This window comes from Anser anser, assembly GCF_964211835.1.
Source record: "Anser anser genome assembly, chromosome: 1".
NCBI classification, from domain to species: domain Eukaryota; kingdom Metazoa; phylum Chordata; class Aves; order Anseriformes; family Anatidae; genus Anser; species Anser anser.
Window position 1 is genome coordinate 25,310,246 of NC_139720.1, and position 17,481 is coordinate 25,327,726.

General features: G+C 37.8%; 1 protein-coding gene across 2 annotated transcripts in view; it reads left to right on the forward strand.

Annotated features, from left to right (window-relative positions):
• Positions 1-17,481, forward strand: part of TSPAN12 (tetraspanin 12) — a 47,877-nt gene that overhangs the window by 23,412 nt on the left and 6,984 nt on the right. The window contains exons 4-6 of one of the 2 annotated variants that reach the window (XM_083830948.1): positions 8,100-8,174; positions 12,519-12,626; positions 15,883-16,026. In XM_083830948.1, the coding sequence (XP_083687074.1) occupies positions 8,100-8,174; positions 12,519-12,626; positions 15,883-16,026 (327 nt within the window). The remainder of the gene's footprint in view (positions 1-8,099; positions 8,175-12,518; positions 12,627-15,882; positions 16,027-17,481) is intronic. The other variant, XM_083830949.1, reaches the window with a different exon arrangement.

Below are 17,481 nucleotides of genomic sequence, written 5' to 3' on the forward strand. Positions count from 1 at the left end.
GTCTAATGTCTATCTTTACCAAAGTCCTGTTCAGTACTTTACCCTGACCTTGCAGTGACCCTTATTCCTTGGAGTTCATTGACTTGAGGTAATTGAGCCTGGGGCAAATAAATCCTAATAATTGTCTGAAGTGCACATTTGCTTATTTCCAAAGTAATACCCATTTCCTTATATAAACAAAGATTGAGCGTTAAAGTAAAATATTTAAAACAGATCATTTCTATCTCATAGAGGAATGGAGGCTGTGAACAAAGTTCTTACAGTTCATAAGTAATACTGTCTATTTTTTAAAAAGGCAAACAGGCCAATCAAGAGAATTTGGACACACACCTTCAAAATCTGAAATGTTCATTTCCACACGTAACAAAAGCCATTTATTTTATTCAGAAAATTAGTTATAAAGGTTTTGGAAAAAGTGATCATTATTTATATAAACCTTGGATTTCACAAAACTCTTAGATGTCAAGACAATTTGTGCAGAATGAGTAAATTGGGTGATCTGGGAAACTGAAATACAAAACATTTGATCAGTTTACTTTGGAATGTATTTATTTTGAAGGACTGGATGGCATTCAGTAGCTAGTGTTGTAAGTTGGTGGTTTCAGCCCATTTCCTTGTTGACTCGTGACTGCATCCCTCACAAATTTTTGCATTGTCAAGCCAGTAAACCAAATTTTAGATCAGAATGACAAATGAACTGTTAATCCCTTCAGGGCAGGGCTGAAGGAGCTGGGGAAAGGGAAGGGGGGGGGAGGCAAGGAACGTTTGCACTGCAGGAGTGGATAAACAGAATTTCAATTTGCTGTGCAGCTTGTCTGACTCCTTTTAATGAGTGTTTGCTCCCTTTCTGAAAAGTATAGCTGGATTAATCATTAAAATAGCCTCATTAGCTGTTAAACTATGACAAAATTAGAGTAAACCATAGCTTGTAACTTACTGAGGGAAGAAGGACTTTTTATTAGGTTTTTCACTGAAAGAGGCTGGTTCCTGTTGGTAATCAGGCTCTGTGGTGGTGGCCATCTGACGTTTTGTAGGGTGCAGACAGATGTCTGGATGGCTTGTGTCTCCAAAGAATAAGGCTGACAGTCTCAGGCTGTTGGCCATTGGGAAGTGCTCTGCATAACCCTCTTAAAATCTTTTGGCATCAGTTTTACATACCATATACTGCAGTCTTTCAGAGGTTCCCGTAAGGCTCCGTTCTGCAGCTGCTTGCCCTTGGAATCTCCCTCAGCCCCTGCCCTTCTCTGTCAAATCTTTCTGGCCTCTCTTGTCATTTGGACCACGTTGCCCAAGAAGGTGAGAGCATCAGACAGCAAGTCTGAGGAGGCTGGACTTGCTGAGCAGTTACTTTTTGTTTGCTCTGAGATGAGAGTTGTGGTTTTTCTTGAGTCTGGAAAAAGTGTGTTATCTTCTGGGAGAAAAGAAAAACGCTTGGGAGGAGGGAGCTAAAGCTTGAAAATAGATGTTTATTAAATGAAATGCAAAGCACGTGAGTGATGATTCATTAACAAGTGTAACTGATCCTTCAAAAATTGAAGGATTTCTAGAGTCTTATAGACAAGATTTGCCAGCAGCTGGAACATCCCCCACGCTCTCACTTTTTCTTCACCATATTGCAATTTCTGACTCCAGTCATTAGCCTTTGTCTGCTTTTGCCATTGCTTTCATATACAGAATGCTCTTTTGCTTTCTCACTGTTTGGAAATGAACTTCAGAAGAAGCCAATATTTTTGGTATGTTGTGTGATAGGATATATTCATTATCTGGAGAAGAACTTAGACTGTGAAGTGTCCTCAGGTTTTCCAGAGCAGTAGTATCTAACCAGGCTTCTGTAAGAACAGATTAAATAGGGTCTAGTCCCAGTAAAAGGAGCGTCACGTAATACGAAAACCAGAAGGTGTGAGGAAAGAAAAAGGTGAACTAAGCCACTCTTATGCCTTTCTGGTTCTGATGAAATCTGGGTGGCTGCAGAGCCATGTCTCAGTTGTGTTTTCATGAGTTGCCTAGACTCTTGCTTCCAAATCATACTTCCAGGCTGCAAACAACATGGGAATACCATGAGCAGGTATGAGCAGGATCTAAAAGAATGAGTGGGGATTTTTTTAGGTCTTTGATTCTCCCTGTGCTTGACATAACAGCCCACTAATTTTACACGTTATAGTAGTTGAATGCTGATGAGGCATTCAATAAGTCATTGGCAGAAAAATTACCAAATCCAGCTGTAGCAGAGAAAAAAAGCCATGTGCTAATACTTCAGGAACATGAGCTATAAATAGCTTTGTAGTATAGCTACTCTTACTGCCTAGGCTGCTTGTCACAAGAGGCTAATAGTGATTTGTAGGTCAATAAATACCTTAGGTCATCAAATTTCTGTTAGGGCTTCTGCTCTTAGCTTAATTTCTGGCATAAAGCTTACACTAGAGTTTGAAAGGGCATCTGCAGAGGACTGTCTTGTAGTTTTTGCATCTGTGCCAGCAGGATTATCACGATGGTAGGTAATAGAATATTGAATATTCACATTGCCTTGGCTATTGCACTGAAGACTGCTGAAGCTGACTAGATTTTTAACTCTAGTTTTCCTTTGCTAATTGTATCTAGAATTGGTTTCTTCCATTGTCAAATATCTCTGAAAAAATCCATGCTCTTGGATATACTTTGGAGAAGAGCATTTACAATAGGGGGCGACTGGGGTGGGAGGAGGAGGAAAATTTTTGTAAATTCCCTCATTGTACTGTTTTCTGAAGTCTGGAGTCATTTTTTGATGGTCCTGTTGCCATGTTAGTAGCAGAAGTAGGAGGTTATTTTTCACAAGTTCTTTTCACCTGTTGCCCAAAAGCATAGACCAGTTTCAATATTATTGATTAATTGCAAGCATAATGTGGTATATTCAAGACAAAAAAATAATCTCTAGAACTGCAGTGCGTCTTGAATTACATCTCTGCATGAAACATTGTGCTTCATACTTTATATCCCTCCCTGTAGTTACCCACAATTACATCCAAAAAATCCTATACTCTGCAGTATAGAAAGCCATAAAAAAGATTCTGTGAGAGAGATACTTCATCTGGTGCCATTCACTACACTCAGAACAGAATGTGAATTGTTAGAAAAAAAAAAAACACTTTTTGAACTAATGCAAAATGTCTTTGATTTTTGCCATAATGATTTTGCACTTACTATTGCTATGTTATAGGTATATAAATGATGGAAACCATAGAGAAAGAAGTGTGTTCCTGTGATGTATTCTGTGGTGGTAGTCTTTTGCTTAGTTTGGTAGAGAAAATAGAATAGCCAAAAACCTGTCATAGTTTAATTAGGATAAATTAATTTTATAGTTCCTTTTTTTAAGCCTTACATGGAGAGAGAGGAAGACATTTGGGGCATATGCCAGCATGTATATGCTCCACATACGGAGCACTGACATATGTGGAACTTGTACCCTTTTATGCGATGCCACTGCTGCATGCAGGAATTTTATTCAGATTAAAACTTTTGATCTATTTAGACAATCCACACAGATCTTTCTAAAAATAGTTTTGAATTAGTTTGATGTTTTTAATGCGTATCTGCAAATAGCATGTACCTTTCTAGTGCTTGAACAGGTTGATAGCGTTTATGCAAGTAGATATCTGAATAATTATCTGAATTAGCACAAAAAACCTACAACTTCAGTGCCAGTCCCCATTTTTAATTATTACTATTTTTTTTAATTCTTGATCATTTGAGAATTACTTTTCTGTGGTTGAATTTTATCATCAGTGGATTTTCATTCTGTTATCTTGCTGTGCCTTTGTATTATTATATGTGAATTCGCTGTAGCAGTGGATTTATGGCTGTCCAATTCTTTAACAAGAAGGGGTGTTATAACTTGTAGCAGCTGAGCGTGATCTTGCAGTGTCTTTGCACTTACTGTGAGTGTTCACTGTGATAGGTTTCCATGCTATTGATGTGTGTTTTCTGCATCAGCGGATTCAGGGCAGGATGAGCATGTAAACTGTGGTCACTTTTACGCCTGTATCACACGAAGAGTATTCCAGCAGAACAATATCTTGTCACAATTTAGGGAATATGCTTAATGTCTTTCTAGGCCCTTCATCCCCCTGTCATTTCCCCATGTCTTTGAAGGTAGTTTTCACAGTAATGACTTTGTTTTTATTCCCACTTACTTTCTGTTTACTGTTTTGTATAAGAAAGGAAGAGGTAAAGGATTATTCTGAACTCCATAGCCCGAGTTCCTTTGTGCCTGTCTCATAAGTAACATGCTGGAAAAGTACAGTTGTACAAACCTCCACAGGCCATTAACGCCTCAGCTCTCTATTCTGGGGACAGAGCTGCATACACATACCCATCTGTTGCTAGAGGATTCCAGGTGCTTGTGCAAGGCTCTGGGTATTAGGAGAGATGCCTCTGCTGGAAAACTACTGCTTTACTGAGCTGTTTCATTCCTTCCTTCCTCCCTTGGGCCAGTGTCTGTGAGCAAGTTAAACGAGGGAGTTACAGGGGAACCAGCTCCTGCTAATTGACTACATCCATTTGACACTGTAGGGATACTGAAGTTTAGGATCTTGGCCACATGCGTGTCCCTGGCTTAGAGAGAAGCAGTCTCTCTGGTATTTTTTATTTCTTTTTTAAATTGGGAAATATTTTTACTTTGATTCATTACTCTCAAGGGTGTTTTCTACTGGCATTTCAGTCATCCATCTTTTCTCAAAGCAACAAAATTTTAGCCTTTTCCACAGCCTTGCTCGTGGAAGACCTTCAGTGAAACCAATTCAGCCAGATTTGTAACAGGATGAAGGAGCCACCTCAATTTTTTGATGATTTTGCATAGTCTTAATAGGGCAAGAATGATAAGTCTGTAGAATTTGCCATGCAAGAGGTCTAATTCTTGGAGTGACCATGGCTTTGCATTATTGCTTGCAGATTTTTTCATGGTGACTTGTAAATACCTTTAAAAAAACTGCTCAATCCTTTCTGTGCCTTGCTTTCTCCTGCCATGTCCTGGGAGAGGGGGAAAAAACCAAAGGTAGAAGGTACCGTGGCAATGACACCAAGAGTGGTTTGTTATGAGGGAGGTGGGCTGTTGAAGGTATTATCAGTGACCTGGGGGCATGGGTTTGGGTGTAAAGCATGATGGTGTTCCACAGTGAGTTCGTCTCCTTTACAAAATGTACCACTTAACCCACAGAAGCAAGGAAGAAACATTAAACCTTGGTTTGAAACAAAAACAAAAACAAAAATTTGGCAAAAAGTAGGAGTGTGTAAATGCAGAAAGATGCATTTAACATTGAGACTCCCTTGGAAATTCAACTGGGAACAAGGAATAAGCATTTAAGCGAATAACTCCTGTATTTGGAAGATGGAAGTTAGGGGTAATAAATTTATGTAATGGCTCCAGAGGCTTTTTTCCCCCACACGAATTCTGTAAGAATTACTTGTTCTTCAAACCATTAAATGTATAGAGTTATAATGTTCCCCTTCAACAGCACTGTGAAGCTGAAGCTCGTGTATGAGAGTTTAGTCTGCCTGCAGTTGCTCAATTCCTAGCATATACCTTCATATCTGTAAATTCTTTGTCATTTGTTGTCTTTTCCCTTATGGACAGAAGATGGGCTTTCTCAAGACAGAAGGCTTGGTTCTGCAGTGCTGTGATGTGTCCAGATGTAGCTAGAGTAGGAGGAACTCAGTTCCTAGCAGACCCAGAAATGGTTTGAGTAAATCTGGATAAACAGTGTCCTATCCCAGGCTATATTCAATAACTGGAGAAAATAGTGTGTTTTGGTTCTTCTGTCTCCAACTGCTACCAGAAACTGTTTTAACGATATGCTGACAAAAATGGGGAAATATCAAATGCTAAGGTTTGTGAATGAATGAAATGTTACAAGGAGCTGTAAATTAAGCATTTTCCAGAGTATGCCACATATACACACACAGATGTATCACTTTCACTATGGTCAGTGAGTTTTATATAACATTTGGGGATAGCAGGCAGTCCCAGACACGTTATTCAGTCACAGTTTAAAACCACTGAAATTTTCTTTGACAAATGAGAACTCAAATTCACTTTTCACCTAAACATTCAGTTGTTCTCCGTCTCAAAAATGTCAGTGTTACCCGTAATGTCCTTAAGCCCTTTTCCAAATGAAGTAAGAGTTAAAGCAGGTGGCATTCTTTCCTCCTTTCAAAGAGAATACTTTGCAAAATAGATTTCCATTTAAAAAAAAAAAAGGAAAGAAAAAACACCTTTGCTTAAATTACAGACAGTACAGTAGCAGTGGATAGATTGTCTAGAAGCTTATGAATTTATTTTTTACAGAAAGCATCATCGTTCTTATGAAGTACAACTCATGTTTTCTTCTTTTGGACCTTTGCAGGATGAACATACTGGTTGTTGAAGGCTTATACTGGAGCTCTGTGTGTGCTTAGTGTTGATTTGTAAAGACATGCAATGTGTTATTCAGTTACAGTGACTATGAAAATGCAATGTTACATGGCAGAGACTGCTAAAACAGGATCTCTGCTTTCAACACCATCTTTGTAGTGCACGCCTTTATAGGATGAGGGTGTGAATACAAGATTCTCTTGAAAATTCACATAGATATTTTTGCATGCACGCTTTTAATTTGACTGTTGTGACTACCAAGATGATTCAGGGAGTTAGGTTTGATCAGCAAGTAGAACTAAAGGCAAGACACTGTTCATTAGCTGCCAAGGTGAATTATACAGTTCCAGACTGGGTGTATGAAAATGATCTTATACAGAGGCGTATTAAATCCTAACACTTGTGGATTTATATTCTCTATTTTGAATAAAACAGTTTATTGACCTTTAAATAAGAAAAAAAAATCGCCTTCAGTACATATTTGTGTTTTCTATACCTTCCTAAATACATTCTAGAATGAAATGACTAACTTAGAAGCATTTTGGCATTTATCCTACTAAAGAAATCGTATATTTGTTCTATTCTGGTTTATATTTTGATTTTGGTGTTTCTTTGTGCACATGTACTAATTCATTACCTCTTTAAAAAAAAAAATTAGATGGGGAAGCTAACGTGGGGCACAGGAACTTCTAGAGCACTCTGTCAAAAGTCTCTGCACCTCTGTCTCTGCTTTTGGCCCAAGAATAGGGGAGAGGAAGAGAGCTAGTAAAACAGTAAATCAGGAACAATAGAAACAGTCAGTCTCATGGGAGAAATTTAAAATCATAGCTTCATTGTTTTTGAACTCCAAATAAAATTAAAATCCATTAAGACTAACTTTAAGACTGAGAACAAGGTGAAGGTCAGTCCAGTGACGTGGAAGAATGTTTGGAGTTGAGAGTGAATGGAACTTTTCTTTAAATAAAACGGTACATGAGTTACTCTTAATAGAGGATAATAGTTAAAGCAGTCCCTATTTCCATGCTGCTTCAGTTCAGAAGGGCTTTGTTGATGCTATATAGAAGTTTGCTGTGATTAGGAAGAGTAAAAACGTCAGCTTTTCTTAACAGTCTTTGCCAAGTCCTGTACAGCTTCTTCATTTGTACATTTTTTTCTATTTTTAAATAATATTTTTAATATTTTTAAATAATTCAAAGGTGAGATAAAGAATTTCTATCCATATTAATAACTATTTGTGCATTTATGCCTGATCCCTGATCTCAAATACTTAAAATAATTTTAAGAGCATAGCTTTCAACAACCCTTATTTGTGTTAACATCTTGACAATCCTTTTAATCTTGACAATCCTTTTAATTATTTTTCCCCTACTTCTGGCTATTAACCATGGAACATTGCTTAAGTGAGTAGAAGTGAAAAAAGTGAGGGGCTTTTTACATACAGGAGGTGAAATAAGATTGTTTTCCGCACGGTAGTGTTTCATATGCTTCATGTTAAGTCAGTAAGAAAAGTTACATGACTTAAATCTTTAGAAAGTTTGCTTCATGAATCTTTAATATTTTGTTAATAAAAAATGTATTTCAGATTCCATGTCCTCAGTCACGTGAAATATTAGTGATGTTTTGAGATGTCCTTTAATATTTTAAGTCTTTTTTTTTTTTTTTTTTTCAAAGTTAACATGAATTTCAAAAGTAACTAAGGCCATTCTGTTTTCTGCAGTACTTTGGAAGCTTGCTTGTAATATTCTGTGTTGAACTGGCCTGTGGTGTTTGGACCTATGAGCAGGAAATAACGGTGAGTCAGCAAAGGAGGCTGCATTTTTTCAACAGAAGAAAACAAAGATTTCCATTAGCTAGCTGTTTTCTAATTGCTGTAGTGTTTATCTTTGTTCATTATTCTGACAGTCTAATTTCATGTGACTGTCTTTTTTTTTTTAAACAGAATTCTTCTGGAAAGTCGCGTCTGTCTGGAAGGTCCCGTCTGGGTTTCTCCCCACCCACTCTATTTGAGAGACAAATCTGCAGCCCCTGATTTATTTAAGGACTTTATTTTTAGTTAATTCTTGCTTAGGCAGATTCTCATTGAAGCCAGTGGAAATTTTAAGGATTAAATATGATCTTCAGTTTTTAAGATAAGTATTTTGAGGGAGGAGATGTGAGAATTTGTAGGGATTTTGTTCTAAAAGTTCTTAATGTTTTAAAGAAAAGCTCAAGCTCAGTGTACTATGTGGTAAACAGTGTGTTCTTTCAATAAGGAACTTGCTGCCTTCTGAAATCGCACTGCCTCCACAAGCTATAAATGCCAGTTTTAAGCAAAGCATGTCTGAGCTATAAAACACTCTTCTGTAAACTTGTGAAGAGGTTTTATCTCAGTCTAGTTTGTGTAGCTGTATCATCATGCAGGAAAATGGGTAGGTGTTGAGCAAAAAAAACAGAATGAAATGTTATTCTGCTGGCTGCTACATCCTTTTGTCTTGCGTTCAGTCTGGTACATTTGTATGAATAGTGGGACAAATATTTTTCTTTGAGCTGCCAAAATATGCCCAACATATTGGTCTTTTCAGCAGTGTGTAGTTTTACATTGCTGCAGTAAGATGGGAGGGAGCTTTCCTGGTGTTTACACAGTACTGGGATTAGAGGAATTTCTGGCAGATTTGAAGTCTGAAGTTACGTGGCAGCATTTTGCATCAGAATTCATTCCCTTGCTATACAGATTCCAACAGGGTGTTCTAATTTAACAATGATTAAGGCTATCCCTTTACTTTAAATGTCAACTCACATTGATGCATTTTAAAACTGGGAATGCAGGTGAGAGGCGTGCATCATCCTATTGGCACAGCTGCCCTCTCCAGGGTTTTGCCAAGGATGACAATTATAACTAACATCTTTCCACATAAATCTTGTCAGTGGAAGCTGGCTGAAATGACATAACCTTCAATGCACCAGTATATGCCTTCTCCAGCCTTTTCTATTCAGATAGAAAACCTGAAGCTATGGGTGTGTTTTGGGGCAACCCCCAAGCTATGGGGATAACTGTTCAGTTACCTGCTATGCTGCTGAAACTCTAACCTGGAACATTTTGATAAAAGCCCAGATGCCCAACCATATGTTAAGGCACTGGTGACACTTCTTCCCCTCAGAAAAACCCATGGCTTTCCCCAGGCCCCTCGCCCCTTTTGAGAGCAGCACTGAGCTCCATGTCTGTGCCTTTGGCAGTGGGTCACAGGGAACCCAGTAATCCATGCTCCTCCAGGTTTTCCTCTTTCTTCCAGGAATTCAAGAATATGAACGTGAACTCTGAACATACAAAGAGAACAGAAAAAGATCTCTTCAGAAATTGCTTTTCTTTTTGTCTTTTCTTCCCGTCTTTTACACCTTTTTCCTTATCCTCTGAAATACTGTGCCTTTATTTTCTCTTTCCATCTGATTACCTTTCCTTCTCCTTCTTTGTCGTAACACCAGCGCTCCTTGTGTAATGAGATTGACCAGACTCAGGTTACCTGCTGCTGACACCCGTAGGAAATGTGGTGGTTTGGAAAAGCACAGCTGTTTCTCAGTGATTCTTTCATACCTGTGCAGGTCACTTCCCTGCAGCGTGCTTTCTCCGATTCTGCTGCATGGAGATGAGACAACTGCTTTGTATCCCCGGGGAATGACTCGCTGTCATGTTGGTTTCAGTGTAGCATGAAATCACAAGAACCCCTTGTGCATCTCAGAGAATCAGTTAGCATTAGTGTAGGTGGGTGTGTGATGTTGTCAAAAACGTCACTGAGGCATAGCCACCTCTGCTAATCCAAAATGGTCTTTCTTTGGCATATGGTCAAATCTGCTGTAAGAGCCCTTGTATAAACAATTTTCCTGCTAGCTCATGATAGCTCTCAGCATGAAGTGTGCCTCATGACTAATTTTTCCACCCACAAGAATGAACAGCCAGTGTTGGTTCTCAGCTTACTTGGGCATTGGTCAGGCCTTGGTACATATTAGAAAAATAATCATAATGAGCAGATCTGAACAGCAAACTGAGCTTTGTATGCTAAATTCAAACCAATATTTCTAAATTTTTGTTTATTTACACACTGCATGAAGGCGGTGTTATACAAATTAAACATATGGTACATGGTCAAATGAATGCATCTCACGGTTCTGTGTTATTGTGCAGTACTGTGCATACAAGCTGACAGGAAGCTACTTAACAGATACATTGATGTCCTTAGTTTGACATCTAGATATTGTGGTAGTAGTCAAACATACAGATTCCAGACTGTGTCCCTCCTTAGCTCCAGAATTCAAATTGCCTTCCTACAGTGGGTTTTAGTTTGATTTGATTTGTTTTTAACTTCCATCTCTCACTTTCTGTTTTTTTTCCTCCTCCTCATTGTTTTCATAAAGAAGATGGACACCTTTTGTTATGTGTGTAAACTAGGACTGTATTCAACTCAAGATAATAAAATAGTCTAACAAATAAAATCTTAATTGCAGTGATATCAAGTATTATCCAAAGAAAGCAGAGTACATTTCTCTTTACACAGCACTGGAAGTCAGCATTGAGTACAAAAGCAAATTATTTTATTATAGTGACTAGTGTAATGTTTGCAATAAAGGTATTCTGTGATACTGTTTTCATAAGTATTCTTAGTGCTGTACTGCTAACATATTTTTCATGTGGACAATGGTGAATTCAAAGCTTTATAGCATAAGGAATAAAAATTCTGCAAAGTGAAAGGTGTGTTAAAGTTCTGGGTTATTATTATTAATATATTCGTGATATACAAAGCTTTACCAGGAGTCAAAATTGTCGCATAATGTAACAGTTATCAAATGCTCTTATTTGGATTACAGAGTCAGTCAGGCATCGACTGACCCTGTATTCTTGTAGAGCACCTGACACGACAAGGACCAGGCTTCTTGGAAAGCATTGTGATTTTTTTTTTTCTCCTTAAGTTACATTTATTTCTATTCACACAGTGCTGTTACTGTTTGCTCCAAATTGAACTGGAGAGCTCAGTCATAGCCACTAGAGTAGCTTGGCTCCCCTGCCCTCCAAATGAAAGCCTATATTGCAATTGTGATTGCTTTCACCGCGACTATTAAGGCCAGTGGGAACAAGGCAAAACTCAGCACCACATGTGTGCCTAGAAGGGTGACTGTGAAGTCTTCAGCTCCTTGTTTTAGTTTGGCACACTGAAATTTGTGCTGCTAAACAGGAAGCCAGTTTCTTTCCTCACTTCTTAACTGCACTGTATGCCCAATGCTATAGCATTTGCTTACTTTATTTCTAACAAATTACTAGTTAGGGGTCATCATCTGATGAGAACACCAGCTCCTCACTTCTCAGTAGTCAGGTTTTAAAAAAATACTTTAACAATTATCCTTTCAGAGGAGAAGATTTACAAGGCAATGAGTGTGTGTGAAGAAAAATTTCACAGGTCCTCACTGTCTAAACTTGTTATTGTTCTTAAGTGAGATACTGAAATTGAGCACATTCAGGATACCTGTGTGCTCAACTTCAGTCAAAGCCAGAAAGCTACTGGAAAGATGATCAGGGCAGAATTAATCTCAATTTTATAAATTTAAAAGATAGATATTTAAATCTGCGTTTGTCACCTTAGACGTTGAAGAAAGTGGATTTGGGACTTCAAGGGAATGATTCATCCGCCTTGTGTAAAATATTTCTTGCGATGAGATGAATTGCCCTGGATAGCTGCCTGTTTCTTTGTATTGACTAAGAAGGCAACAAGGAGATAACTAAATTGGAGCAGACGAATTCCATCCCTGATGACTGGGATGGGGCTTGGTTCAAGTTTTATGCCAGATAAAATCTGGTAATAATATAATCAAATTGTACACAACAATCTTTGAATCTCTCCAAAATGCAGTAGCTCCTTTTCAGTGTACACTACATTACTAGCAAAAGATCCAAATAACTTCTTCCTGCTATTGTAATAAAGGTTTATAAAGATTTGGTGTCGCAAAAATTGAAACATTTATTTTTCCTGTTTTATTCGAATACGGAGTTATTTTGGTTATTGCACTTAAAAGATCTCAGAGTAGATTGAAGGTTCTGGGTTTGGAGCCATAAGCTAACTGGCCTATTCATCAGCTTTCTGTTGTGTCAATCACTTTTCTTTCCTTGTTCTAGGTTCCAGTACAGTGGTCTGATATGATCACTCTGAAAGCCAGGATGACCAATTATGGCCTACCTAGATACCAGTGGCTGACCCATGCCTGGAATTTCTTTCAGAGGGAGGTAAGAAGATGGTTAATTCATTAACTGAAATAAAACATCCTTAGTATTATTTATCTGCTAAAGGAAAAGCTTTATTTTTAAATGAATAGATGAATGCAAGTTAAATGAAGCCCTGTGTAGTGATGATGTCTTTTACATCACTTGATATCCAGCTTTTGAGCTTCTGTAGGTCCTAAAGACACTATTCTGTATATTTTACAACTTGATCTCTCATTTTCTTAGAAATAATATTATTCACATGACATGCAGTAGCTTTGCCTAATGCAGGTAAGTTCATGTGTATTCCTATTATATATATTTTAATATCAGTATGTTGTAGAGACCTGCACCTCAAAAAGTAAATTAAAATAAATGACCAACGTTTGGTAGTTTACACTACTGAACTACTACTACTACAAATGCTACCAATACTAGTAGTGGACAAACATGACAACCTCAATAGCTTATTTCTGTTCAGTCACATAAGTAATTCTTAATATCATCAAAGTATCTAGCAGTTCAGGAGTCGGAAGGTCTATATCTACTTAATGTGTGTAATCATGGTGTTACATGAAGCCTAATCAGAAATAACACTCAGAACATATTAAAACCCTCGTTGTATATGTCAAAAGTAAGAATGTTACTAAATTCAGTTAAAGTGCTAGCACTATCTTTTTTTCTGCCAGTAATGTTAGGACACCAACACCTTTTAGGATTATTATATAAATTAAGAATATGGCTTATGTAGAATTGAAATTCTTCAGGTAAAATAAAACAAACACTTCTATATTCTATTTTAATATTAAGCTGTGCTCCCCTTCCTGTATGCTCTGTTAGTTTCCTTTCATGGAACTGTCATGTATAAGATCTGTGGTTACCTGGAATTGGGTGGGACAGGAAACTTCCAAAAGGATGCCAATGCTGTCTCTTTTGCTGAGGTTAGCGAAAAGTGATCAAGGTTTTTATTTCCTTTGACCAGGGGTGAAAAAAACAAAGCAAAAAACTGCCTCGTATTCACAGCTTTGCCCTGTAGCCTACTAAAATTCAGAACTATTTTTAAAGAATGAAGTATTATGTTACAAAAATGAAATTGCCCAAGGTAAAACCCATTAACTACAAATGTAACTCATGCAGGAAGAGAACTCTTTAAATGCCTGTCATTGTGCTGCCCTTGTTGAAATGTTTAAGTCTATCGGTGTTGCATAGATTTCCTGTTTATTTAAACACTTCCTAGCTGTGCTTGGTTAGTCTGTATTTATACTAAAACCTGAAAGAGAGAGCGAGGACTTCATGCATTTAAGCCCCTCACCCCTGCTCTGGCTATTCAAGTGCTACGTTAAACAGTAATCCTTCATATGCAGGTAGAGTGTGTGTCTGTTCTGTAGCATGAGTTAACATAATCAGATGGTCTTGAATTCCTTGAATAGAGCTGATATTGTATCTTGATTTAAATGTATAGGTTGATTAAATAAAAAGCTGTCTTTTATGCTCCTGGTTATAGTAGTGTCATAATAATGGTTTTAAGGTGAATACTAGCAATAAAATATCAGCTTCTTTGCCAAAGAAGCCATGCCTTAACTCTTCTAGGGGAGAAGAATTTCTTTTATAAGTTAAATTTCTTGTGTTCTATCTGTGACCAAAGGAATTTTGAGAAAGTTTGAAGTGAATTTAAGAAGGCTCTTCTACTGCTTATACTAAACTGTTGGAGTCTCATTTTTGTTCTGCCTGCTCATAACTTAGATGGTGAATGGGTGAGCATGGTATGTATTTTATGCCTGAATGAGCACTCTGCAGGAGGCCCTTCTTTAGTCAGCATTATGATTTTTGCCAGTTCCTAAAAAGTCAGCTCTGATCAGCTGTGTGCTCTTTCTTCTGTATTATTTAACATCTGAGAGAGACGGGTAATGTATTTCCCACCACCGCTACCACCTCCCTTGCTGGTCTAATGCCAGAGTTGTGACTATGCTAAGGAAGGCAGGAAGGGTTGTTTCGAGTCAGGAAGGAAGAACTGGGGTTGGGGAAAAAAGACTCGATAGTAAGGAGAGACTGTTTAATGAGGTTGACTTTATAGTTGCGATGGGGAGCCAAAGCTTGAGCTTTCTTTAGAAAGTCCTGTACTGGAAGTCAGGGAGGATTTTGACTGACTAAAGAATTGATAAAAATACGGGTGCTAAAGCTGTGCTGAAAATCAGAAATGGAAGAAGTGGGATTTGTAAGAGGACTGGAGTACAAGCATTCTACCTGGGCACTGATCTGTTTGAATATGGCTGAGAAGTGGATTAATCATATACAGAAGTCTGGCTGTGAGGTGGGTAAACGGGGCAAATGTTCTTATGTCCATGGGTCTTTGCCAGATGATGAATTGTAAACACTGAGATTGGTAGTGGAGGACATTCAGATGGACAGCACCATTTTGTTCCTCCAACAAGGCCTTTTCTCAGTCATATCAACTCCCCATCCAATGCTGAAAAAAAAAATCTGACATAGCTGCTTCAGCTGTTTTTTATGTGAATGCAGTTAGGAATGTGGTAGGCTAGTCATTTGTCTTTAAATCTCCTGGTGTGCTCTTCAGAGAAGACAAGTTGTTAGCCCTGGTGGTTTTTATAGTCAATTATGGCTCATCTACTTTGCAGCCAGAGTTTCCACTTTTATGATTGATTCTGTTGCTGTGTTTTATTATTTTATTTTAGTGTGATGCCCTATTCTTCCATTTACATTTCGTCTTTCAATATTTGTAATTTCTCTACATTTTCTCACTCTTTTAACTTTTTATTTTATTACTGTTTTCAGATAAATCTCTGCTGTATGCTTTTTCTGATCTATTTTTCAACAGATATGTCCACAGCTGTAGCCTTGCAGGAATAGTCGTTACTAGTAAGACCGTAATAATATTTTTTTAAAAATTTACTTTAGCTACAGATGTGGTTGTTCACTCTTTTGCCATGAGATTATCACGCGTTAGTCTACAGTAATATGGATAGAAAAACTAAAGGGTACAATAATTTCTGCAAAGCCTCCTTTGAAGGAACAGTAGGGTTTTAAAGGACAGAGCAGTATCATTGGCTCTTTCTGAGGTGTTCATTGGTTACTGCATTACTTCTTTCACATTGCTTTTCTGTCAAAGCAGAGGAATATACATGAAAGCTCTTGTATGTGTTTTGGTCCTACTTAAATACTGCAAAAGGTTTTAATAGGAATTTATTTAACTTGTTTAATGACCACTATTATGAAGAAGTAGCATCATTATTGCTGATCTTGGCTAATCCTTCCTTTGCAGTTTAAATGTTGTGGGGTGGTGTACTTCACAGACTGGCTGGAAATGACAGAGATGGACTGGCCACCTGACTCCTGTTGTGTCAGAGAGTTCCCAGGATGCTCTAAGCAGGCACATCATGAGGATCTCAGTGACCTTTATCAGGAGGTAAGAATTAAAATATGGGTATTTCAGATAGCTTTGTGCAGTCTTCATGATCTAGTTTCTTTTTCCAAACTTTTTTTTTTTCACTTGCAGTGCAGCAGAAAGGTTTGCAGAGCAATTTTTTTTTTTTTTTTGAAAGAAGTTAATGTTGTTAATGCTGAGGTTTTGAGCATCTGCTGTCTTTTTTAATGAAGCCCTCCAGAGGCAGCACTCTTGAAGCACTACCTTCCTACCTGCACACCTTGTTCTCTTACAGATGTCAGAAGGTCCTTTAACTGTGGAGGTAGACACTGAAAATCAGGAGCACATGTATTGACAAATATACTGAGATTCTCAGATCTTTTTTTCACAGTGTTTTTCTGAAGAGATGAAACAAATTAGGCGTGAGGGAGGATATGTTGTTTTCGGTATGGTTTTTAGTTCTGGTGTTTTTTATAGCCAATTGTGGCTTATCTGCTTTGCAGCCAGAGTTCTCACTTCTATTTGATTCTGGGTAGTGAGAGGAGAAGACTTAAGCAAAGGTGTTCAAGCTGACCCAAGCAACTCAACAGGCAGTCTGGTAGTAGTCCAACACTTACTCCTTGGGTGCCACCAATATAGCTTAGGTAATTCCTGAGCCAAAGTTATTGTGAGATCTTTTTCTTTCTTTACCTTGAATATTACTTTTAGAGGAAGGAAGATGAATGGCAATACCTAAGTGAGCTCTTCTGGGTGTGAAATTGGGAATGAGTCCAGGAGGAACCAGGCCTGGAACATCATGCTGGTTCTTTGCTGTGACATCCAAATCGAGATCAATACTAGGACAAGCCCAGTCCTTGAAGGTGGGCTTCCATGAGGTTGACAAAGTTCCCATTCATGATTTTTCCCCAAAAGTAATTGACCATATAGTTTGACATTTGGATATATAATGTAACAATTTCTTCAGTTACTTTTGGAGAATAAAAATAACAGCTGTTAGAAAGGAGAAGATTTTTCAACTCCTGAAACCATCCATTGTGTTCCAAACTGTGTTAAATGTCAAAACTGCTAGATTCAGTTTGAAGTCTCTCAATAAAAGTAGGCACATGGAGAAAGAGAATCAGAGACACAATAGAACTAACATGACAAGAAGTAAGTCTCAGTCAAGTAGCTACCAGGATGTGTGAAAAAAGTGTGTGAGAATTAATAGAGAAAGACAACGATGTTGCGGAGCACAAAGACTACATTAATACCCACTTGATTTATAAAGAGACTGCCTGGCTTTTTTCTAAAAGAAACCTGAAGGGCACATTTATAGTTCTTCCTCTATTGTACCGCAGATATCCCAGAGACGTTTTGATTGGATTAATCTCTTATTAAAAAAAATAAATAAACACACACACACACATATATTTGGCTCTCTACTGCAGAATCTTTTCCAAAAAGGGACAGCCTTTATTTTGTTTCACTAGCCGCAAAAAATAATGTTTTGCTTTCTGA